At 41.4% G+C, this 24,930-nt stretch overlaps 2 protein-coding genes and 1 long non-coding RNA gene across 7 annotated transcripts; 2 read left to right on the top strand and 1 right to left on the bottom strand.

Moving 5' to 3' along the window:
- Positions 1–1,318: 1,318 nt before the first annotated feature.
- pidd1 (p53-induced death domain protein 1) lies at positions 1,319–10,458 on the top strand. Of its 3 annotated transcripts, none has more exons than XM_038707007.1 (15): positions 1,319–2,405; positions 2,550–2,963; positions 3,107–3,259; positions 4,072–4,123; positions 4,234–4,435; positions 5,008–5,157; positions 5,281–5,454; positions 5,528–5,675; positions 5,761–5,896; positions 5,983–6,133; positions 6,332–6,455; positions 6,600–6,715; positions 7,099–7,206; positions 7,525–7,721; positions 9,190–10,458. In XM_038707007.1, exons 1-15 carry the CDS (start codon positions 1,748–1,750, stop codon positions 9,422–9,424), a joined length of 3,018 nt encoding a protein of 1,005 aa, XP_038562935.1. In that variant the 5' UTR covers positions 1,319–1,747; the 3' UTR covers positions 9,425–10,458. The 3 variants fall into 3 exon arrangements, with proteins under 3 accessions (XP_038562935.1, XP_038562936.1, XP_038562937.1); XM_038707008.1 differs by lacking the exon at positions 9,190–10,458 and adding an exon at positions 7,978–8,004; XM_038707009.1 differs by lacking the exon at positions 9,190–10,458 and having other exon boundaries at positions 7,099–7,243; positions 7,525–7,657.
- Positions 8,717–14,413, bottom strand: LOC119894326. Of its 2 annotated transcripts, none has more exons than XR_005442901.1 (5): positions 14,210–14,413; positions 13,119–13,348; positions 9,970–10,022; positions 9,458–9,592; positions 8,717–9,310 (listed from the first exon to the last, which is right to left on the bottom strand). It is a non-coding gene; the product is annotated as an uncharacterized LOC119894326 (long non-coding RNA). The 2 variants fall into 2 exon arrangements; XR_005442900.1 differs by having other exon boundaries at positions 14,215–14,412.
- Positions 13,287–24,227, top strand: slc25a22a (solute carrier family 25 member 22a). Of its 2 annotated transcripts, none has more exons than XM_038707010.1 (11): positions 13,287–13,446; positions 16,898–17,100; positions 17,227–17,352; positions 17,532–17,587; positions 17,863–17,953; positions 18,600–18,654; positions 19,365–19,425; positions 19,667–19,811; positions 19,901–20,055; positions 20,143–20,218; positions 20,472–24,222. In XM_038707010.1, the coding sequence occupies exons 2-11, from the start codon at positions 17,081–17,083 to the stop codon at positions 20,623–20,625; spliced, it is 939 nt and encodes a 312-aa protein (XP_038562938.1). In that variant the 5' UTR covers positions 13,287–13,446; positions 16,898–17,080; the 3' UTR covers positions 20,626–24,222. The 2 variants fall into 2 exon arrangements, with proteins under 2 accessions (XP_038562938.1, XP_038562940.1); XM_038707012.1 differs by lacking the exon at positions 13,287–13,446 and adding an exon at positions 16,202–16,402 and having other exon boundaries at positions 20,472–24,227.
- Positions 24,228–24,930: the final 703 nt, after the last annotated feature.

The raw sequence follows: 24,930 nt of genomic DNA on the forward strand, positions 1-24,930 counted from the left end.
CGCATCCTACTCTGAAAGCACCACCAGCTAGGGGTCATTTGTCTAAAAAAAAGTTATCTCTGCTCTATAAAGTGTACCATAAGATAAGTAATTCTGGCCGAGTTCAAAGAAAAGTGACTCAGAAGGTGATAGATATGTGTCTGACCAGATGATGACCGATGCACTGGGAGGTTTGGGAGGGAGAATGTTGTTATTGAACACAAATAGGCTAGCTCCCTGAACCACTGTCTCCCTTTGGCACAGTGCACAGGACAAATTCTTCTCCAACATAAATAAACGGTTTCCACAACAGAGATGAACTTTTGACACAGTTTCTTAACCAATATGCAGTGCATTTTGTACCGATGGATCACGAGTGGGTCATCAGATAAACCCAAAATGTATAACACTTTTTTGAAGAAGCATGACATGAAAACATGCAGTGATTTTTTTTTGAAATCTTACTTTAATCTAAAGACAAATGATGCATTATAAGATTGAAATAAAAAATATTTTAAAAATTCGTCTTTAAACAATTAATTAATTATTGAAAGTTTAAAAAATGCTTCTGAATAAAGAGTGTTGTTGTTACACTCACGTGTTTCTAAAAGAAAAGACGTATTTGGTGTAGGATAATAATAATGATAAGAATAATAAGAATAAGAACACATTTTATTTATATAACGATTTTCAAGATACACTTTAGAATAAAACCAGAAGGCTACATTACACACAATAACAAAAGGTGAAACAATCCTAATGATACATAAAATACATTAAAGCAAGTGAAACAGTAAAACCAGCAACAACAGATGAAATGTGATTTTGTTAGAGGATGAAGGATGAATTTTCTGTTTTAAACAATAAAAAGAGCCTTGCTTTAATCGAAAACAACAAAAACAAGCACTGTTACAACTGCTGCTCCTGGGTTACACTCTAAATGCCATTTTAATTAATATAATTAGAAATGTTTACAGCGGGTCACGTGCAAACAATTTATGTATTGTGTGTTGTTTGTGTGACAGTCTCTATGCAGTCCGTGGTGTCAGTACTACAGAGGTCAGTACCACCTCAAAGCTAAACAGCGCCGCCGGGTGGCTGAGCAGGGAATGACACTGACAGCGAGCGCACACGTTGACACAACTGTCCCGCCCTGAGTTGAAACTTTGGCGGCGCATTCATCGAGGCGGTCGGTTTAGAATACAGCAACACCCGGAGAGGCGGGGCTCCTTAATTATAAATCGATACTGGCGGATAGACTCCTCCCGTCGTCCGTCGGTGGGCGACGTAGCAGAAAACGAACGAGCCACTGTGACGGAAAGCCTTTTCTTTAAAAACATTAGCGGACATGAGGAAGTAAAAGTAAGCAGAGTGGGATCGAGATACAGGGCGGATTGGAGAAGCAGGTTAACCCAGAGACTAATATTACACATTACTAAGTAAATAACCGTTCATTAGCTAGTAAGTAACAATAGAAACGACTCATAAAGGTCACTAATGTAGGCACGAAGGCCATTAGATATGTTGTTTTAGCCAACATTTACGTAAATAGCTAACGTTAACGTCACTGTAACATCCATGTTACACTAGCAAACATGTCAAGTAAAACGCTCCTCGTCGCCTGTCATGGCTGTCATTTAGCTCCATCTGGCTTTAATGACAATGAACGTATCCAGTCGTGTCATGATGCAGAAAGAAAACCTCGGGCCAGTATTTAACTAATGGGCAACTGTTGGGGAGCTGTCTAGTGTTATGAACAGTGGCTTCAATGGAGAGAAGCAGCGAGGAGGGGGCAGCAGGTCCTGATGATGAGGATGGAGACCTGGCAGCCGGTTGGATTTTGAAGCCAGGCAGGTCTGAGGCTGAAGAAGTAGAAGTGACATCTGCATGCAATCCATTAAAGACAACATCCCAAGGTGGAGCTGCAGACCGTTCTACAGACATTTTGGCTCTGAGGCTCTGGAGAGGACTTGTGCACCAGGATCAGGAGCAGTCAGAGAGGGAGACTGGACCAGTAATGTCTGATGGCCAAACAGAAGTTGTTGAGCCAGAGAGGGAGGCTTCCTCCGTGTCTCCCTCCAGCCTCATGGACACCTGTGGTCCTTCCATATCAACCCTCCCCTCCTCTTACTCCTCCATGCATCATCATGCCGATTTTTCTTCCTCATCCTCCTCCTCGCCCACCCTGTCTCTGACTCCACCCTTGCCTCCCTCTGTGGAGCTCTCAGCTGTGTTGACTAATACAAAGCTGACCCTGGATGTTTACTTGGGAGGAGCAGCTGTACTGCCACTGCTTTGGGGGTCCATCCCAGGGCAGCTGAGGGGCCTCCGGTACCTGACACTGGGCTCTGAGGATAAACCAGGCCTGGATGGCGCACTGGATGTCCTACCCCATCTAACAGAGCTGCGCTCACTGACTATTCGGGGTACTTTTCTGATCAGTTTCCCATTGTTTTAGCTGCTTGTTGGCAAAATGTTTAGATACAAAGGTACTTTATAATCTGGATGTGTTTTTCCTTGCTTTGCTCCAATATTTTGGCTTCTAACTACACTATTCTGTGTAATTCAAGGACACCGTTTTCATGACTCGCAAGGTGACCCGCTGCCTGGCCTGCTCACCACTTTGCCCACATCTGTTTCCTCACTTTCTCATCTGGTGCACCTGGATCTCTCCTTCAACCAGCTCTCCTGTCTGCCATCCTGCCTTCTCAGCTTGCCCGTGTTGTCTTCTTTGCTCCTCTGTCACAACCACCTCTCAGCTTTGCCTCCTGACATAGGCCAGCTGTCCTCCCTCACCTACCTCTCCCTCCTTGGGAACGAGCTGGTCTCTCTTCCCCCGAGTCTGGGTCAGCTGAAAGCCCTACAGACGCTGGATATATCACATAACCTCCTTCAGCAACTACCTGATGAAATTGGTTCTCTGGAGGAGCTTGTTAAGCTGGAGTTGTGCCACAACAAGCTGAAGCAGCTGCCAGAGAGCATGGGTAAGAGTGTAAGGGTGAGAGGGTGTGTCAGTGAAAGACCTTTACAGTAATCAACTGGAGGACTCATTTTGTTTCATGTGAGTAAAATTCATGAATCCAGCAATAAAAGAAAAGATGTAACCCTCATGTTCTTTGTTGCCCAGGCTCTCTCCTCTCCCTCAGGGAGCTTGTCATCTACAGCAATGACCTCCGCCTGATCCCAAATGGTCTGAACAAACTGCCTCTGCTGAAAATAGATGTGCGTGACAATCCTTTGGGACAACCCCCAACCCCTCCTCCTCTCCCTCCTACACCTGGTGAGCAGTGAAAAAAAAAGGGAAGAAATTGTGAAAAGGGGAAGAAATTGTGAAAAATGTCAATCAGTGTTTCCAAAATCCCAAGATGACGTCCTCAAATGTCTTGTTATGTCCACAAACCAAATATATTCAGTTTACTGTCACAGAGGAGTTATGAAACCAGAAAATATTAGGGCTGGGCAATAAAACAATGAGAATTATTGTGATATAATTTTCCTCAATAGCAATATAACAAATGTTCAATAAACATTTGATATAATTCATTTGGATCAAAAAGGAATTAGCACTTAAGTTTTCTATTAAGATATTTATTTTGTTGAGGAAAAGAGATTGAAAAAAGATTTTACTTAATTTTACTCATGTATATTTGTTGAAAAAAGATTTTATCATAAAATGTTTTGACTGTTCTATCTCAGATTTGTTAAATCATCCACTGTTTGTCATGTCTGACCATAAAGAATAGTTTAAAACCACAATTAACCATCTGGTTTCTTCAACTTTCACTCAGAAGCAAAACTCAGCCTTGAAACTTGAAAAAGAATAATTATTTGACATTTATCGTTATACCTATCGATATTGAATTGTATAAAATTTTTCCATATCACCCAGGCCTAGAAAATATTCATATTTAAGAAGCTCGAATCAGATATTTTTTTCCAGAAAAATGACTCAAACATTAATCAATTATCGTAATACTTTGCGATTCATTTAATTTAACTAATCGATTATTAGATTAATCGTTGCAGCTCTAATACAGTGGTTACATTTGCTGTCAGCATATTCACTCTGTTGCATCGCTGTTTCTTTACCAGAACAGGCAGAAAGAAAAATTCCAGAGCTACACCTCGGATTTAATCAGCACAGGTACAGTGTCACTTTCAGCACGGGAATATTTTCTTAGTCTCTGCAGTAATGTTGTCAATTAAGGTGTTTCTGACTAGGTTAAGGTTAAAGATGCTCCTTTTGCTCCTTAGTTTCTGTGTTTCGTCTGCTGGGTGTCATGTGTTTCTCCCAGGGGGGGCTGAGCTGCTTTTCCCCCCGGGGTGCCTGGTGACAGCCAAAAGACTGGAGTGGGTTGAGAAAAGGCCAGAGAGAAAGTGGGTGTGGCTGGAGGAGCACGACATCTTACTGAGTCGTCCACTGGAACTTCGTCCTCATGGAATTACCTTTCTAAAGGTATAAAATATAGGAAGGGTTGGGGGCGGGGATTTAAGTACAACTTTCACAGGGACACCGGTTTTACACTTGAAAATCCGTTGTATGATGAGAGATGGGAAAAACTGTTGTATAGTGTCTAAAGGAGTGTTGGCAAGAAAAAATAACCCTGATGATGTCATGGTGATGTCATTAGGGTTATCTCATCTTGGTCTTAGATACAAATCAATAGCATTACATACATCTACAGAAGATGTGGAGTTTAAGAGGTGCGGGCTTTTACCAGGTAGGGATGATCTAAAGGAAATGCTATCAAGTTCCCTTTTGGGAAATGCAGGATTCAGTGTTTTTGGAACTTTACCCAACAGAGACTAAAAGTCAGGATATCTCTGCCTCTGCTGCACAGATTTTGATAATTTATTTTTAAATCTGGCTCTCAGAAGTCCCTTAATTTTATGGAAGTGCAAAATTGTGAAAACATACAGAATCTTGAACTTTTTTGTTTTGATCCTTCGCAAGTTATTCTTGTTCCATTTTTCCTGCACCTGCGTGACGTGTACTTGAAGTGTACTTCAACTCTGAAATCTTTACAGCCTGTGGAGGTGTGTGTGCCGTACCGTCGGAAAAAAAGAAGGGAGGTGGTGGTGCAGAGGTTTGACGGACAGTCGTGGAGCACTCTGCCCACTGTTCTGAGGAGAGGAAGCGAGAGCCATAGCAGTCACCCTGGTGGACGTCCTGCCAGGGTAAAGTATAAAACCTCCCACTGTAAAATCATTTTATTACAGTTGTATTCAAGCTTTATTTTTGTCTTGGTTGTGCAAATTATAAATTTAGTGCTAAAAAATGACCTCTTGATACACCTGTAGCTGGCCTGCTGCGCAGTGAGACAATTCTCCTGGTTTATGGCAGTGTCCCGGCCAATAAAGGACAGTTGCTCTGTTACACCAACTGGAGCCCTGCTGGTGTCCAGCTCTGACCCGGGAATTAAGCTCCACTTCCCTCCAGACTCAACCACGCAGACCCGAACTATAACTTTACAGGTAGCACTACAGTTTATGGAAGTTTGTCACTGCGGTATCTGTGGAAGGTTTTAGTTTGTCTCTCTTTCTGTAGGTGCTGCAGGTATCTGTGTCAGAGGTACAGGCACTGTGTGGTGATCCTCAGGCCAGCGTTAGCCCTCTCCTTTGCCTCTCTCAGACTCCCAGCATAGATTTCCTGCAGCCTATCAAAGTTCAGGTCCCTCTGCCTTCAGGAGTAACAGGTGAAATACGCCGTATACCTATACCTTCATACATGTTTATAACAGAATGTATTAGCATGTATTAACATGTCTGGAGATTCTGCAGGCCATACAGTTGATATGTCATGTTTGCATCTGCTACATGGAGACCCCAGCGCCCAAACCTGGACTGACATTACATCGCAAGTGTCCCTCTACGTCACCCATTTGTATGCCATTTTCTACGTCACACATTTTTCCTGGTAAGTTTTTATAATATATTCTCCTTATGTATGTTTGATTTATATCTTTAAATTGTATTAATACATCCCTCTGTGCATCATCACAGGTACTGGCTGTGGTACACCACTCAGCGCTGTGTTAGTGGGGTGGTCAGGAAGGTCTATCAGAGGCTGAAACAGTTTAAAGTCCAGTTCCTCGTCCTCCAGCGGAAGACTGACCCCTCACAAGTTATGCTACAGTGTTTACCTTCTAACAAGGTTTGTAATTCTCCTCTCTATGCTGTAGTTTAAAATAACTTCTTACACCAAGAATCATCTGTATATCAGCCCTCTTCTCTCAGCCTCTGCTTTAGGGTGTCGGCTCTGTGTGATTCAAATGGACTTCATCATGGGTGTTTTCCATTGTAACTTTTCTGCATAAATACCGAACAGTGATTGTGTTGCATCCTCACCCAGGTGGACGGCAGAGTACAGTCTTTGTCAGAGCAATATGAAGGACCTCAGCCTTCAGACCTGTGTGACCTGTTGGAAGGAGAGCAGTTCTTCGCCGGCTTTGAGAGGGGCTTAGATATCAGCACAGGTCTGAAGTCCTCTTTGCGGCTCTATCTTAAATAAACAGTTTTTTCCCCCCGCTCCCTTTCCTTCCAAGGTCTCATGAGGTGCTGTTGTGTAATAATTGTCCTTAAAGAGCTATTTGTAAGAAGTATTTTCCTGTTTTCTCCAGAGAGACCAGACTGTACGGAGGGAAGACTGTGTTTTGTGTTTTACTCCAGCCTGAAGAATCTGAAGGAAGTATACATCTGTCCAGCTCAGGGTCAGAAGGGGCCTGTGAGGGGACAAGTAAGACACACATCGTATTCAACAGACAAGGAAGTGCCTTGACTGGAAATAATTATTTCTGCTGTGTTTCCTGTCTGTACGTCATATGTATATTATGTTAAAGAGTTAATACTGAGAAGTACAGCCTCAAAATGTGTTATAGAATTGAGTGAAAACCATAGAACATATAAAAAACAGGTCAAACACATTCACACACATACAAACACATACAAACATTGTATGGATGTTTCTACCTTTGTTGTTACTCATTGTAACGTGTACCAGTTCACCGTGGCTGCCCGTTAGTGCCAGTTAGAAATGCACTTGTTGTTTTGTCCCAGGAATCAGTCTGTAAGCATGGTTTGGACAACACATTGAAAATATGTTTTGGACGTCTGTTACAGGTGTCTTTTTATAGAGGGGAGATTCCCAGCAATCTGCCAGAGGAAGTGGCGAGAAAGAGGAAAGGACCTGACAGCCAGTGGCTTGCAACTCTGCCGTTAAGACTTCCTGTCAGTTGAAGTGACATACTTGTTTTCCTTATTTCATGTAATATATTTCATATTTTTGTATTTCTGGATAGTAAATGAATTCATATGAACCTGTTAAAATATTGGATGTATCCTTATAATATTTGAACATGACTATATTGGTTAGAAATGTAAATGTCCAGTGTTCCTCCTATACACACTATTATTTAGCATCTAAACTAGATGCTTATTTCTTCCAACTAAAGTAACAAAATAATGCTTGTTAGCTGTTATTTGCAAATAACATAAAAACCTGAGTGAAACACTGCACGTATTATTTCCTCTCTGTTTTTGTCATAGGCTCTAAACTCAGAAAATAATTTCATCATGGAAGAGCTCCAGCATCCTCCTCTGAACCTTGGTGACCCCGAGAGCGGCTACCTGACAGAAGCCAACCTGCTGTCCATCTCTCTTCAGATAGGACAGGACTGGCGTGTTATTGGCATCAATCTTGGCTTAAGCTACCAGGAGTTGGACCGCATCCAGTACAAGTACAGGTAGGAATTACATACTGCATCATGTTTAGCCAAAATTCAGTAAAACAGTATCAGTAATTCACAGGTCATGATATTTTCTGATTTACTAACTGGTTTTACAAGCTGTCCTATACTTGCTTTTTAGATCTAAATTCAGCACAGTTATACGTTTATTTTAAAGGACCGGTGCGTAGGATTTAGTGGCATCCAGTGATGAGGTTGCAGATTGCAACCAACTGATAACCCTTACCTTTACCCTCCCGTTCCAAACGTGTAGGAGAAACTCAGGAGGCCACTAGAGTCACAAAAAAAGCAAAAGGCCCTCTCTAGAGCCAATGCTTGGTGTGTCTGTTCTGGGCTACTATAGAAACATGGTGGTGCAACATGGCGAACTTCTTGGAAGAGGACCCCCTCCCTTTTTAGATACATAAAGGGCTATAAAGAGCTTGTTCTAAGGTAACAAAAACACGATTCTTATTTACACTATTGAAATATACACTTATATACACTAATGAAAACATAATTCTGAATATTATATTCCATTTCTATTTCTGCCAATATCCCCCTAAGTCTTACACACTGGTCCTTTCAGGCCAAGACTGAGATGCCACATTGCCAAAATGTAACACTACAAAATATTTGGAATGTCTTTGGAAACTTTGACATCTTGCCTAGAACTGAAAGTATTGTGGGTGTTTCAACTACTATGAAACATGAACCGTTATAGAGTTTAAGAGGTTAGGTGCACATTCATATGAAAGCAGAGCTAAATTATAATGAGAAAATAAAAATAAACCTATTAGAGAATACCAACATTATCTCAGCCAGACCGGTTTAATATACATAATCTAGAGGGAGTAAAATGTATAAACATGAGAGAAAGAATAAAGATGAAAATGTACATTTTCTGTTTAAAGCATGAATGATGTAACCAGTGCTTGCGTGTTAGCACAGCCAAAGCCTCAAAGGGAACAGGATAGAGTGAGATGCAATGTGACCGAAGGAGAGAAATGGTAGAGAATTTTGATTGTTTTAATCTGCACAGCCATCACTAAGCCATCTGGGACACTGCAGGAGATTACACACAGACTGATGCTCCCCCCCACACACACACACAGACACACACTCAGTAGTCAGGCTCACAAAACCTGTCATGACACAGGGAGGTGGAAGAAAAATTCATTACGTAAAAGTATACATACATGGTTTCCTGTTTAATAAGAAGTCATAACATGCCATTTTAATGTTTTGTGTATTATATGGAAGTTGTCCAATAAACGTTTTCCTTTGGAAACAAGTGGTGCATAGCTTAAGCTCCAAGATTTGATTAATACTTATCTATAATGTATACATGGTTTATCTTCCAACTGCATGGAGAATATAATACTAACACACGAATAGACTGTTTGCAAATTTCATATAGTATGTTTGTTAATGTTCAGTTCAGCTGATGTAAAATTTCTTGTGTATATTCTGCTCTCCTGACCAGGGACAACCTGGGAGCCTTGGTGCTGGACATGCTCTTCCTCTGGGCCCGTGGACAGAGGCACGCAGGACCAGGAGCAGTGTCGAGGCTGGTGGCTGCTATGATAGAGAGCAGCAGGAGAGACCTGGCAGATGAAATTGAGGACATTGTCAGTATAGGAAGGAGAAAGTACTCGGAGTCACTGAGGAGAGTGGGCCTGGAAGCAGAGAGCTCCTCCCTCAGTGAAACCCAGCAGTAGATAAACCCACGCTGGGTGCAGATGCTGACTTACACTTGAATAACCTGTTTGTTTATGATGTGCCCCCGTCATCTCATCCTGCTGTCTAAACAACTGTGCTGGAGTACAGAAAATCTTGCAACACAATCATGATAGCCAGCTACCAGCTGGTGGCACCTTTCAAAAGACCTACAGAAGAAAGGTGAAAAGGATTAACTGCAAGAAGAGCCTGTGGCTTGTGTTTTCCACTTTTTAAAATATGTCTCAGTATGCAAGACGGGTAAAGGGAAGAAATTATATGTTATATATGATGAAAATACTCATGGTAAGTTAAAATTTTGGGATACTCAAATGTACTTAGTATGTCATAATGTTGATTTACTACCTCAATTTTAAATTACAGCAACATCTCATAAATGAGTCAGCATCTCATAATGTACACTATGTCAAAATCTTGGTTTATAGTAAGTCACAACTATTGACTTAGTATCTTATAGGTTTGACTTCGTACCTCCATTATTTTGACTTACCATGAGTCTTAATGAGTCTACTGAAGTCACTATTACCTGTTCAGGACAGCATTAAGAGGCAGAGCCCTGGGAGCTGCCTGGTTCACTTCCTGAAAGTGCAAGAGGAGGCCATTTTTATGGTTGATTAAATTTCCTCCTTGTGTGCCTTTGGTCACCTAGAAACCAACGTGGCTGCAGCACAATCTCAAGCATATCAGCACATTTTTAAATGTATGTATGCTTTTTTTATTTATCTATTTGTAGTAAAACCTTGAGATAAAGAAATGTCACCTATGTGTGAAGCTTTCTGCTTCCTCTGTGGTGAGTCACTGGTTGTTTTAAACACGTTTGTTGCTGCATGCTGCTCCCATAGACTGTATGGCTGCTCCTCATCCCCAACATTTCAACATTTTTCTATTTTGGTGTTCAAGGTCATCTGGTTGAGATGAGTCGTCACGATGACGCCGGCCCCCATCCCCCACCCCTAAACCTACACTACAAATAAAATATGTGTCCGTACTTCTACCACTAGAGGGCCCTTTTAAATCCCTTTTCTGTTTTTTTTATTTTTATTATTCGAGTCCTACTCTACCCCCCCCCCCGCTTTCACTCCCACCTCCTCTACCTCCCTCCACTGGAGTTAAATGCTAGTAACACCGGCAGGTTAGCTATTGTCGGTCTGTCAGCCAAAGATAAAGTATAAAGGCTTTGATTTCACACCACAACCACACCGGGAGAGATAACGGAAACGGCTCTATGTGGTATGTAGATAACGGGATGCAGTTAAAGCGTTGTTGGTTGGCGGGTGGCTGATTCAGAAAATGTGTGCACCCGTTTAAAAATCTCACCTGGTAATAATATAATAACGTGAAAGCTAAATGTACAATTTAAAAATAATGGAGAAAACGCGACACGAAAAGCTAGCTAGTTGTAACGTTTTTTCACATCGGGATGTGACTGTATGTGGGGTTGTCGGTTCGTTATGAGAGGCAGTAACGTTAACGTTATATCATTTTCCGTTATGTGGCCAACCTAGCATGTTAAACATATGGTGGGTTCAATATTAACGGTAGGTCTAACGTTAACTGTAAATCCTTTTGATGTTTAAATGTAACGTTAAGCTACTATGGCATAATCGTTATGAATAATAACGGTTACGGCTTTTAATATGCCGGTTAATGCGCTTGTCATATTTTACCCATAAAACGGACGAGCCGTAGAGCACGAGTGTAACGTTAACGGATATTCATTAACGTGTTACAGGCAAACGTTTTATCCCAAGTTTCAAGGTATGTATGGATTTATTTTGCTTATTTAGGTTGTGGATGTTACCATTGAGGAACCGGACCAATGACCGAATTTCTCTCCGACCTGCAAGCGGCCACGGCGGCCGCCCTCTGCCGCTCTGTAACGCTAGTGAGGGTGTATCGTTAATTAATTAAAATGTGGGCAGGGATGTTGGTAGTGTAGGGTAAACCCACTTTACCCACCTCCTTTTCTCACTGGGAGAGAAAAGTGAAGCTACTCACCTCTGACAGGCAGGCTAGCTAAACATTAACATACTGAAACTTCTTAACACAGGATGAAAGGAAGCCGCGATAGTTTTTCAATAGAATGATTCCTCATTAACGTTAATGTCTTGCCATCCGGAGGCCATTTCTCTTTAACCCACCTTGCTTATTCTGTTACCCCCTGAATAGGCTGTGTTTGTACATTTTATATAGTATGTTTATTAATATACCCTATTTACAAAATGATTTTATCCTATGGTGGAATTGAAACATACAGTACTGCATATAACGTTAGTTGGTTATTTCAGTTGAATGGTTAAATGGTAAAAGGCCACTTCTATTTCACCCACCTTGCTTATTCTGTTTCCCCCCTCATCTATGCTTAGGCCCCAAACTCCCCAAAAGAACACTTATGGGAACATTTAACTGCTGAGCAAGATGCCAAGAGGACGTGCAAACTTACAGCAATGCATGCTTTTAAAAGACCCCCTCCACAGAGGTAGCAGTGCATTGGTAAGGTTATGAGGAGGTCAAGCCCTATGTAGTAAAGCATTCGTGCAGCCTTGAAATAATTAATGAGGCAAGCCATTCTTGGGTGTAGGTTGACATCGCAAGCTTTCCAATGGATCTATTGTACCTTTTTGGCTGTAATACCAATGTAATGTTGTTCGGTAAAAAACAGCAACATAGTGTTAATTTAATCTGCATGCAGGACCACACGCATATGGCGTTCCCTGAAAGCATGCTAAAATCCTAGAGGCAAGGACTTCCAAATGTCACTGGTGAATGCACGCCGAATGATGCATAGCCGTGCTTGTAAGAAGATGCTGTGCTGCTGTGTGAAAGTTACAGTCCTCCACGACATTCAAGGCCGCACTGCAATCTGCAGACTGTAATCAGATGCTTCAATGCTGCATTTGGCTTTCATTCCAAGAAGAGTCCACTCACAAAGGTATCACTATTTTCCTATCAAGGATGTTGGAAAGCTGAGAGGGAGGCAAAACAGGAGATGCATGAGAAAACCCCCAGGTGACTTTAGAAACTGGGGCACCAAGGATACCAGTGGTGTCAGAGGAGGGATTAAACACAACACCACCTCTCTGCACTGAAGGGACTTTTTATTTCTGCCTGAAAGTTGAACTCGGCTTGTTTTTTCTGATCTACAGCCGGTGATTACAACAATACATTACTGTGCAGGTTTAATGGCTGCAATATGAACTCAGTGCAGGAGAGAGCTTTCATAAGTAGGCATTAGGTTTATAATCCTGATGCTGTAGGGTAGAGGAAGTAGTAATCAGATTTATCTGTGACACCACAAATTCCACCTCTTGTTTGTACATTGCTGTAGACTTCCAAAAATAGAGTGCATCTTATAAACCAGTAGTTGAAAAAAGGCATGATAACACCACCATAGTAGCTGTCAGTTTTATTATAGAAAAACAGCAGAAATATATATGTCATTGCAGAGAACTATTTAAAACCCAATCCTTTTAGAAATAATTGAAATTAGTAAGTTAATAAGTGCAATATCGAGCTAGAAAAACGTCATATAATACTAGCCCATACTGTCTTAAATAATACCCACAAATTAATACTTTTAATACTAGAATATAATGGCTCCAGAAGGAATGTAAAAGTGGACAGATTGAGTTGTATATTAGATTTGGTGCTTTTGCAGCTTAGAGAAGTACTTACACTGATAGAGGATTGCAGGAACACACTTGTGTCTGCAACAGTACGCCATGCAGCTCCTCTGTTGATCAAACCAGTGACCATGTGAGACAGATGGACTGGTAACAACAGCCTTCCCAATGCTAATGAGGAAGACCCATGTGATTTCCATTTCTTTTTCACCAGCCACAGTCACGTGAGTAGAGTGCTGCTTACTAGCAGGGTGCTTCAACAATGTAGCCGTTCACTTCCTCCTGTCATTCACCAAAGTCACTGTCATTTAGTCAGCAAGACCTTTACTCTGTATGGCGCTCATGGACAGAGAGCTAGTCAAGGAGCTGTAACAGATAAGGTAAAACTTTCTCTGTTTGATTTGAATGAAATGTATACAATTTGCATTGAATTTTTATAGGGAATTAACTGGTGTGCATTTTCAGTTACTGCAGGGTTATATTTATCTTTTTGGAAGGCTTTTGAGACTTGTCTTGGAACATTTTAGTCGAAGCGAAGTCTAGCTGTTCCCACATAATTTCTTAATTATACTAGCACTGATCCAGCTTTTTAATGCACCTCCAACATACATACTGTTTTGTATTTTTGGAAATAAAAGCTTCTCGTCTTCTTGAATGTAGTGCTTTTATGAAGAAAAAATATATTAAAAGAAGTGGAAAAAGGCTACAAAAATCTACATCTAAATTGTCCAAAAATTCACTTGATCTTGTACTGAAGAAGTTGTATTGAAGCTAATTCCAGACAGATTTAAGAGCATGTGTACGGTATTCTACTACATAATACCTTTATAACATAATAATCAACTGACTTTTCAGGTGAGTCAAAATACTTAAGTCAAATATCCTATTTATGATAATTGTCCCTGTGCTTGATACATTATTCTCTTACATTATTGCACTTCTTATAACATTTAGTGTCATTCATAAATGGGATGTAAATCTGTGCGCTGACACCCTCTTTCCCACCTTTGCAGGATTACATGAACTGGATCATTACATACAATACTTAGATAAAGTTAAAGCAATTCACTTTAAACATTGATCTTTGAACTTGTAATTTCATATTTTAAGTTAAAACATGTTTTTAAAAAAAAATGTAATTACCTTACCTTCCAGCGACAGGAGTTTGAACGCTGCTTTACTGACAAGGGTGAACATAACTTATCAGTGTCCTCGTCTGTAAAGCAGTGTTTATTGCCTCGGTTGTTCAAGTTGAAAGGATGAACAAGGGTCAAAAGCAGAGCTGTTATCTGTCTCAGTTGATGCCAGGACTCTTTAGTATCTCTTTAATCAAGCGCGTCCAATAGTGAGTTTAGGGGCCTGGGTTGAGGGGTTGAGCTGTGAGTTAAATGTTCTGCATGGCAGCCAAGTTGCACAATCATCATGACTATTGTTTACTCATCAGTGCTTATCTGCTCTAGAGGTACAAACTCAAAATATGACCTCCATGTGGATATTTGTGTGTGTTGTGTGTGTTTGTGTGTGTGTGTGTGTGTGTGCGCATAAGAGAGATATGTTTGAAGTCATTTGTGGTTGGCTAGTTTAATTTAAAGTTTTTACTCAGTTTAAAAAAAGTTTTATCCTATTTATTATATAATTAAGTAACTTTATTGTTTAATTGTTTGGTGAATTGAAAAATGACTTTGCAGTCCTTTGCATGCTTTAAAGTGATGTTGGGATGTGGAGTCTGGACAGGTTGTCATTTATTTATTTATTTATTTATTTTTGTGCTGTGAGAATAAAAGGAATTCCTTGGAGATGAGTGATGCATCTGTGCTGTGAACACACTTGAGGCCAGTTCTTTCCATACAGACTCCAATTGTCATGACAAGACAAGCCAGGCTGTGGCTGTGGGTCAAATAAATGTCCTGGTGCAGACACGGTTGCATGGTGTGGATGAAATGAAATGGACGAGTAATGCCGCAGGCATTGTAAAGAAGGAGCGAGATGCCAGCTTAATGGCTGACTCATGCAAGACTGCAATGCTCTTTACAACCCATGTATTTTCTCGTCAGGTCCTATTACTGAACAGAACATATATGCTTCTTTAAATAGTGGTGAGAAAGAAAGAAATCAGTGTGCTGACTGTGGAGTTAACTACATTTCCAAGAGGAAGTCTGTGACAGGAAATAAGGAAACAAAAGTAGCATGCAGTAAAGTGAGAAGGTGGGCTTCATATCACTGCTGGGTGAGAAAATGGTGAAGTTGATGAACTGTTAAAGGGAGATGAGCGGTGGAGGAGGGCTGTGAAGGAGGCTATGTGAGGCTTCAGAGGAACAGAGAGGAGAAAACCTAGCAAACAGAGACCAGAGAAGCGGCTCGCTGGCTTGCTCTGAAAACCCCCTTTCCTCCCTCCTCCACCTCTGGAGCAGCCTGCGTGGGCCTCAAGTCCCTGTCCAAACTAAACACACCAGACCACAGCTGCTTCCATGCCAAAATACAGTTACTGAAACCCTAAACATCCACGCATGCTGTGCAGTCTCTCTGAAACGGAGTCTGAGGAATGCGTGATACTGGCGCACAAAGAAACCCACAAGTCAGCATAGATCTGAGAGGGAAAAGCTGAGTTTGAGAGTCGTGACTTGTGACTGAGGGAAATGATGGGGGAGGGCTGGTGAGGAGGAGAAAGGTGGAGGCGGGTTGCACACACAGAGGCAGGTTGTGATTGGTGGATGAAGGGGGTGGAGAGTAGGAAAGGGGAAATGGGAAGCATCTTTTCACACTGAGGGCATTCTTTACCAAAAATAGGGAGCATCTTGGCTGCTCCAGATGTATTTTATCTGTTTGCTCAGAAATAGTTTTAGCATACAGTGGACAGAGAGTCCCCCAAGACTTAAAGCTGGGATAGGCAACGTTGGAGAACTAGCAAGGGACAGGTAGATTATAGAATGATCTCATAGACAAAACCCCACCCTCTCCCTTCAGGCCTCCCTCAGACCAAATGAAATGATTTGCTGTGCTTATTACAGTCCTGTGACAGCCACAGATACCAGATGTTTTTCATTTTTGTGTCAGAGCAATTTATTTTGTAGATTGTCAGGATTTCAAGAGAAATATAACAAAAAATGCTTCTGAAATAACCTGTCTACCCAAACTTTAATGCTGGCGACCTGCAACCCCACCTGTAACTGAGGGCTGTATTTGGTTTGGTCCACAGCACACCTGGGAGAAGAGTCAGAAAGTTCTTCTTACTGTCATACTGCAACAGTTTTGCAAATCCTCTATGGAAAAATACCAAGCCAGCGTTTTAGGATTCACCCGCTCTAGAGAGAACATTTTGGAAAAGCTTAATTTTGGGTGAGAAAAACACAAAGGGTTGAAATGAATAGAAAAATATGCATTTTTAAAATTTAACATGGACATTCATTCAGTCAGTCAGTTCTGTCAAAGCTTTTTTGACTGCACTGGATTTTTGGATTTCATGACCTGTGTCTCCCAGGACAGAAGTGTCAAATGAACGTAATGTAACAAGACAAGCGAGTTAATTACACCACCTTGGGCTTAAATAAATTGTGATTTTATAGACCAAATGATTAATTATTGATAATGAAAGCAATCAGTTGCTGCTCTAATTGACTGATTTTGTTGGGTTAAAACTAGTATTTGGCAGTTTCTGCTGTATGTTAGGTGGTGCAACAGCTTGCTACTAAAAGCAAATCTATGTTGTAATGTTTTTGAAGGAAACATTGCTTCAGTACAACTTATGAAATGTACTGATCTGTTTTCTTGGAACTTAATAGGCACTTTACGAGAGTGTTTAATGTGAACAGGTCTTCTCCTGTTTCTTTACAGATATCCCCTGATAACTTGAACTAACAACAATTGCAAGGAGACAAGAGGACAAGGCCTAGTCAGACTACATAATCTTACTTGGACAGCAACACACTACTGCAGCAAACAGCAAGAGCAAGGACGACCATCGAGTGACTAGCTAACAGACAGACTGACACTTGGACCAGCCGGGGCTTGACATAAATGGCTGACAAGCAGATCAGGTAAAGCTGAATGTGAGAAGACTACAAAGGTCTGTAACACAGAAGCACTGTGGCCTTGATATCATCTACTGACCTTTCATGTTTGATATTTTTGTCTTTTCCTCTATGGTCATCACCTTCATCCAGTTTGCCTGCCAAATTGATCAATGGGGGTGTCGCTGGCCTGATTGGAGTGACCTGTGTGTTTCCCATTGACCTGGCCAAGACTCGCTTGCAAAATCAGCAAAATGGATCTCGCCTTTACACCAGCATGTATGAAGTTTCTGTATCTGACTTTGTCATATTTATATATATTTACATATATTTTACAGTCTTAAACTTCTTGTTTTTGGGCTATAGTCAATACTCATCGGTAGTATCGCCCAGACTGTCATCAGATTTCTAGGTTGCACTTTGACTAACACACCACAACTGTTGCATTTGTGTTGCAGGTCAGATTGCCTTATTAAGACCATCCGGTCAGAAGGTTATTTTGGGATGTACCGAGGTAAGTTTTCAATTTTATCAAGAAGGTTCTTGTGATGTATGAGCTCACTGAAGTGTCAGACCAATTAAAAAAACTGTTAGGTTGCATAGGATTCTTATTTTCAGCTTCAAAGTGAGGCTAGAGGCATTAAAACAGGGATCTGTGCCTCACCGGTACAGGCAATTTTCTGGAAGAATCTTCCACTATAGACTGCCTCATTCTCTCTCTCCCTTCTCTGTCATTTCCTTCTTTGTTGCCTCTCTCTTTCTTGCTCTCTGTCCTTTTAATCCTCCCAGGAGCCGCGGTGAACTTAACACTAGTCACGCCAGAGAAAGCCATCAAATTGGCTGCCAACGACTTCTTCCGGCATCACCTCTCCAAGGATGGGTGAGGCATGAAAGTGCTGACAGGCTGACTGACACACACAACCTCTCCCTTCATCCACACTGTGATTAACGGCCGTGTTTACTAACATGTAACCAAACACATTAGCTGTCTGTATTCTCACCAATCCTCTATTTAATCCTCCACCGTTCTGTCATCTCCTCCGATGCCACAGAGCCTTTCGTAGTAGTTTGTTAACGGCCTGATTTAAAAATACAGAATTACTTGTATGTGTATCAACAGAAGTCCTGTCTGAAATCACGTTAAGTCAAATGAGCCCGCAATGGTGTCACACGTCAAACATTAGCAACCATCACCTGGCGTTGCTGAAATCCATCACCCATTGTCCCCCCTCCCCACTGTCTGCATAGATAAACCTGAAAGTTTTCTGGGGCATCGATCTCCATCACTATGGTGACAAACATGCAGCCTAATGAATGTTTGACTTGTCTGGCCCAGCCGCTCACCTTGTGAATTATTAATCTACCCTTGTGCCTGACGTGTCGATATGGGAGACAAAGATTAGCGTCACCAGCGCAGGTGGTGACAACTTCCTTTTCGAGGATTGCAGAAATAAAGTTGTCTGCCGCTCACACTGTCAGTCTAGCGCATGTCTCGTTCTGATCTTGCTATTTATCTTCTCTTTCAGAAAACTCACTCTGCTCAAAGAGATGCTGGCTGGGTGTGGGGCAGGTACATGCCAGGTGAGTGAGTGAGTGAGGTGCTGCTTTAATTGCATCCTCCTGTTCTCCATCTGGAACTGCTGCCTTTAGCGCTGCCAATGTCAGCATGCATACAAACCACTGGGCCTCAGCCATTGCCTCATTTGTCACAGCCTGCAGCTAGAATTAGCCACTGCCTCGTTTAATAAATGAGAGGTGGTAGTTGCAGAAACATTCTTGCAGTTTGTCTCTGTAGATTATCTGTTATCTGTGATCTGAATGTCACCTGTAAAGCTCCACTTTCATGAATGATTTTTAATTACTGAAATGTTGTCCCGTTAGCAGGCGACACACCGTGCAGCTAGGTTTGAGTGATCAGATAAGAGGTTGTGAGAGTGCTTGGCCTTGTGCACTGAGTAAGTGAGTCAGAGGGAAATGCCTGTTGTCAATGAGGGCAAAGGCTTCCAGCCAGAGTGTACGTGATTAGATTGTGTAGCAGATCTTGGATTAAGATTGTGGTGAACATGGCCATCTCACCCTTAATCCCGTTAACTAGTTACTACTGCGTGTATTCCAGAGGAAAGTAAGACTAGACATTCAGCCAGTAGATTTACACTGGACACACTTTTTTCCTGACACACTTGGTACTTTAATGTTACTTGCATTAACATGGATGGAAAAGTAATGAGGATTTGTCCACAGTGTGCATATGCTGACACTGTTCTTGACACCTTTATTTTGTTTTGTTGCAGGTTATTGTCACAACTCCTATGGAGATGTTGAAAATCCAGCTCCAAGATGCTGGACGAATTGGTAAGAGGAAATAAAATCCAGATGGTGGTTTAGTAAAGAATGAAGCGTGGGTCATAAACTGGACGAACAGTGGCCTCATGTGGTCATGTCAGATATTACAACGACTGTCTTGTGCTTTCTTCTTAGTTATGGATTCAAAATGTCTGCCCACATACCTGTTCTTAACATTGTGTGATGATTCTAGTAGCTTTACATGAACCTTTTTATTTGTTATTAATGTTGTGTTTGTTATGCTTCATAGCGGCTCAGAGGAAGCTGATGCCAGAGACGGTGCCAGCAGGTGCTGTGGAGACCAAGTCTCCAACAGCCATGCAGCTCACTAGAGAATTACTGAGGGAAAAGGGCATTGCTGGGCTGTATAAAGGCCTTGGTGCCACATTGCTCAGGTAAAACAGATAGCAAGCAGTGTTTTCCAACCAACTGTAATGAACATCTCATGATTTACTGTGATCATCTTATTTCTCTCTTTTTGTAGGGATGTTCCTTTCTCCATCATCTATTTCCCCCTTTTTGCGAACCTGAATAACCTGGGCAAAAAAGGTGCAGATGGGCCTTCTCCTTTCTACGTGTCGTTTTTATCAGGCTGCCTTGCGGGAAGCACAGCGGCTGTGGCAGTCAACCCTGTTGATGGTGAGCAGTGGGACTGTGAACATTGTTACAGCAATGCGTGCACCGTTAGTTGATGTTATATATTCACCTGAGCTCTGTGTGTTGCAGTGATAAAGACTAGACTGCAGTCCCTGAACCGAGGGAGCACAGAAGACACGTACAGCGGAGTGACTGACTGTATCAGGTGACCTCATTATGTCTTTACTGCTGCAGCATGTGTGATGCTGTCTGTGTAGTCAAGACAAGTTTATTTAAAGTGTGTTATCACACAAAAGTGTCTCAGCAGCAGAACTAACAAACAATACAACTGACAGATTATTAAGAAACACAAATTAAAATAGGTAGAGATAAAACACCACCAACACCATATCTACCATATCTAACTAGTTCTGGCTGTATGTTTCACTTTTTATAATGAGCTTCTATTTGCTCTCTAGGAAAATCATGCGTAACGAAGGTCCATCAGCCTTCCTGAAGGGAGCCTACTGTCGCGCCTTGGTCATTGCACCTCTTTTTGGCATCGCCCAGGTGATCTACTTCCTGGGAGTGGGTGAATTTATCCTCAGCTTCTTGCCTAAAAAAGACAACTAAGAAGCACCTCCTTTTTGCCCCCCCCCCTCCCCCCCCCCTCCCCCGCCCCATAATGCATCACACCACCTGTGTGAGGATTCATCTCATTCTGAAAGAAATCTTCGATGGGTCAAGGCACGACCGATCAGTACATTTTGTTTTAAATTTGTTATGTTGAATGTTGAAATAGTGTCGGAGAGAGCCTTTGTTTGCCAAGCTGCCTGTGGTGGCACACAAAATTCCAGTAGGCATGCTCAGCTAGCTCTCTGGAAATTAAGCCACACATATCATTTTAAGTTTAAAGGAATATTGCTTTACAATTACATTTTATTGCAGTTTTGAATATGATTGTTGAGTTTCAAAGTTGGTGTATTACCCTTGGTTGCTGCAGTTCTGCAAGCCCTGCAGTACCTATGTTTCCAAACAGCATTAGCCACTGAATGACCACAGCAATCTACTGAAAACTATAAACCATAACTAGCTGAATGCACATACTTTATTTTACTCTATTCAAAGATTTCCACCAGATCTTATGTCTTAAAATGTAGTATATTTAGAATTACAGCAAAATATATGCCTCTGGTTCAGACAAAGAATGGGAATGTGTTGATTTGATACCAGCACACCCCCTATGATCTTTCCTGAGAAGCCACATCCCTTCCTGTTAGTGGTTGTAATGAACTCAGCCATTCAGCGTCGAGCAGACTTTGGTTTCCTTGGATTTTTAAAGAGATCCAGTTCCATCTGATATTTAGTGCTACAACAATGGGTTTGACTGTTTTGCCTCTGTTAAACATATCTTGTGTTTCATAGCACACACACTAGATTAAAAAGACGGTGTACAACCGAACTACATGTATGCATTGTTTAACCTCGACTTGACGTCAAGCGTGATGTACTTTTGGCCACACCCCAATCAGTGATCTCACAGACGCATGATGGAAAACAGCTGCCATGACATCAGAGATTGGATTACGGCTAAAAATGTGCACTTTAAAATTTCAGTCCAAAGAGAGCAGTGCAGCATTGGCTTTCTGCCCTGCGTGATTCCATGTGGATTCAGATGAAAGCATTAGCTGTAAACACTAAATGGATTGAAAGTAATGTTAATACAGTGCCAGATTATTAGTAGATATTCAGAAATTATGCTGACAAATAATCAGAAATCACGTGCTGAGGTCTCACGAGTACAGTCATCCACCCGTTCAAACCCTTTAGATTTGATTATTATTGTTTACAGATGAGTTCACGCTCAATTTAAATTCTTTGTCCAAACTTGAATTCAGTGGCAGGACCCAAAGAGCTAATGAAAAACATTTCTTTATCAGAAGATTTAACCAATGGTTTCAGTGTTTTATGAGTTTAACCAAACATCTCTGCTTGTTTGCTTTAGAGGTTTTGTTTGCTTTAAGCTGCTTGGGAAAGCAGTATCTTGTTTATGCATCACAACACTGAAGCCCTGCCATTGGTTTATCTCGCCGGAGATCAAGGTGACTTTGATGTGCATTATCCAATCACATTCCTTGCCCGCTCCCACTGTTCCAGCAGCTCATCATTTGTACTGTTGTACTGTAGATGGGCAATGCAACTTTTCAGTGTATTATCATTTGTGGGAGTGAGATCTATTTATCAATATTCCTTTCTATAGGCGGTATAGCACTATATATTTCTATGTGTTGTTTCTTCTGTGTCAAAGTATCCACCTTAACTATATTGTACATATGCAGATGATATGAACTTTTATGTTTTAGGATTTATTGTTTGTTTTGTACATGATGGCTTATTTGCACACCTACCTCTCCAGCTCCCCCCTCAATCCATATTGTGGTGATTTTATGTTATGATGATGACATATCAAATGAAGGAACATGTTTTAATGCAGCAAACATCATTTGAACTAAAATGGAGCATATTGATGAGGGTTTTTTTTACTGTATGCAAAGGGGAACACTAGTTTAGAGCTAGGATGTTTATTTGGAGGTGCAATTTTTCCCGAGCTGTTGGTTAAGTTGGGTCAGCCTATTGTCCTGTTTCCTACAGTTTTATCAACTAGGACCAAATGAAGCATCATAAAATGATGATAGAAATGTAGTCTTAAGTGAATGACCTATGGCACTACTTCTGGAAATGAAATAAGATGAAATACTGCCTGGACAAGGCCAATAGGGACCTGCTGACATCAGACTGTAAATCTAACATCTGTCTTTTTGAATGGTGCTTCTTTCATGCGGTAGCTGCAATATGACAGAACGAAACGAGTGACTGAATCACATGCTAGCAAATCTCAGCGTTATCAATGTCTTAACTGAAAGCCATAGGTCAGGGAGGGAGAGCAGAAGTGCTAGACATCGGCTGGCACCTCCAGCCATGTAGACAGATGACAGCTGAGCCGCATGAAAACGGCAAAAAAGACATGCCTACTCGTGTCAGCTCATCTTTATAAATTACTGTTGTAGTTTTTTCAAGATTCCGATTGCCAGTTTATCTCATACACGCCGTTATTGTGATCATAATGCCTATTTTTCTGTTGTTGAGATTACATGGTTGTTTTTGACGCCGCTCCCCAACTCCTCCCTCGTTGTTTTCAGATTTATTTGATCTGTTTTTTGTTTTTTTTGGTTGAATCTTGAAAAATGTTGTGCAAGTCATTTTGTTTTACTCAGCTGTGAATTTTCACTGACCTTGTGCATTTGGTTATGTATGTTGCGTGTGTGTGTCTGACTGTAGTGCTGTAGTTGATGTGTAGTTGTTAGTGTGACTATGCGGTATTTTTCTCTTTGATTGTCAGACCCATGCTCTCTCCCCTCTTTCCTTCTATCTGTCACAGTCCTCTGCCATGTACTCTCCCGGCGGGGGTGCAGGTTAATGCAGAGGAGCTGTAAAACACCAAATGTATGACAGTGATAGTGTAAACAATCAAAGAAAGCACAAAGGATTATTGGGCACAAGATTGATTATACTCAGACAAAGTCCTTTTCAAAGTCTGAATTATTTCAGTGGAGCTGTTTATTGAGATTAACGTTGATTGAGAAAGTTTATCTATGTCTGTAAAACTTCCACAGGCCTGAGATGACAGGTCCCACATGATGGTGTCCACTATGTCACCCATCAGCAGTTATCCACAAAATGTATATCGCCTACTTAATCTAAATGAATCAGATATAAGAATGTAACTTAGATATTATGAGATGTATTATGATTATGGTGAGAGTTTATTACATTTTAATGTTAGATTTGTGCTTTACACATTCACTGAAAAAAAAATTCATGAACCAGCTCACTGATATGCAATAAGTAGAAGCCACACACAGATACACTAGAATAAATAACAGACCCCCCCCCCCCCCCCAGCACAACAAGTTAATTACAACATCACATAACTTATGATGCATCTGGGGACTTCGAAGTCCTTCTGGGGGCTGAGTTCCCTCCACAGCCTCTGTTGTCTTCCTCCAAGAGGAACTGTGCATTACAGCACTTTAAAAGAAGAACCCCCACCCCACTGTCCATCTACAAAGTCTCTATGAAAAGGAGGGTGTTTATGAATATGTGGAAAAAACAAAATGAAATAAAAGTATTGTGTTCCAATTGCTGTTCAATAAAAGTTCTGTCCTTAAATCTTCTGATGTAGTTGTCTGTGCTGCAGGTTACACTATTTTAGTTTTTACTGTATCTGCTCCAGGTCCAGTAGTCGTCTGACAAAATACAAACGTATGTAATAGCACTGTGAAAACCAAACAGCAGGGAGATGTTTTGAAGAGTGCGAGGATGACAGTGTGGCTCCTCCGGGGCACAAGAGCAGCTGGGACTGTTGCGTTGTGATGATGCTGCCTTGTAGAGCCACCAGGTGTCAGTGTGGGGTCGCAGGACTGCTGGAGTCCCTGCCCTGGTGGGAGTGGGAGTGTGAGCAGTGCTTTATACTACAGGTGTATATGCTTAGCTTGTTTGGTGTGTCAGTAAATTACACTCTCCGATCTCACTCTTCATCTAGATAGCTCATTCTCAGTCATGCTAGTTTCTGTATCTAGCAGCCGTATGCTGCTTGTGCACAGGTGTGCCTTTCTTGCCTGTGATATGTGTGGGATAAATACGGTGTTTCTATATGTTTATAAGTTGCATGATACGAATATGGCATTGTCTTTTCTTGTGGATTTCACTGAATGTTTGAGGTTTATAAATCCCACATGATTCCTGCACGTTTCAGCAGTAATGATGTTATGACAGTGTTTAATCATTATTAATCCCCCACTGTTAGCTATGTATTCAACATCACTGCTCATAGCATTAGTTTCCTGGGTGCTATTTTGCCTTCATATAACCCAGCTC

This window comes from Micropterus salmoides, unplaced genomic scaffold (assembly GCF_014851395.1).
Source record: "Micropterus salmoides isolate LMB-PRFRI ecotype aquatic unplaced genomic scaffold, ASM1485139v1 Ms_hic_scaffold_8, whole genome shotgun sequence".
Taxonomy (NCBI): Eukaryota; Metazoa; Chordata; class Actinopteri; order Centrarchiformes; family Centrarchidae; genus Micropterus; species Micropterus salmoides.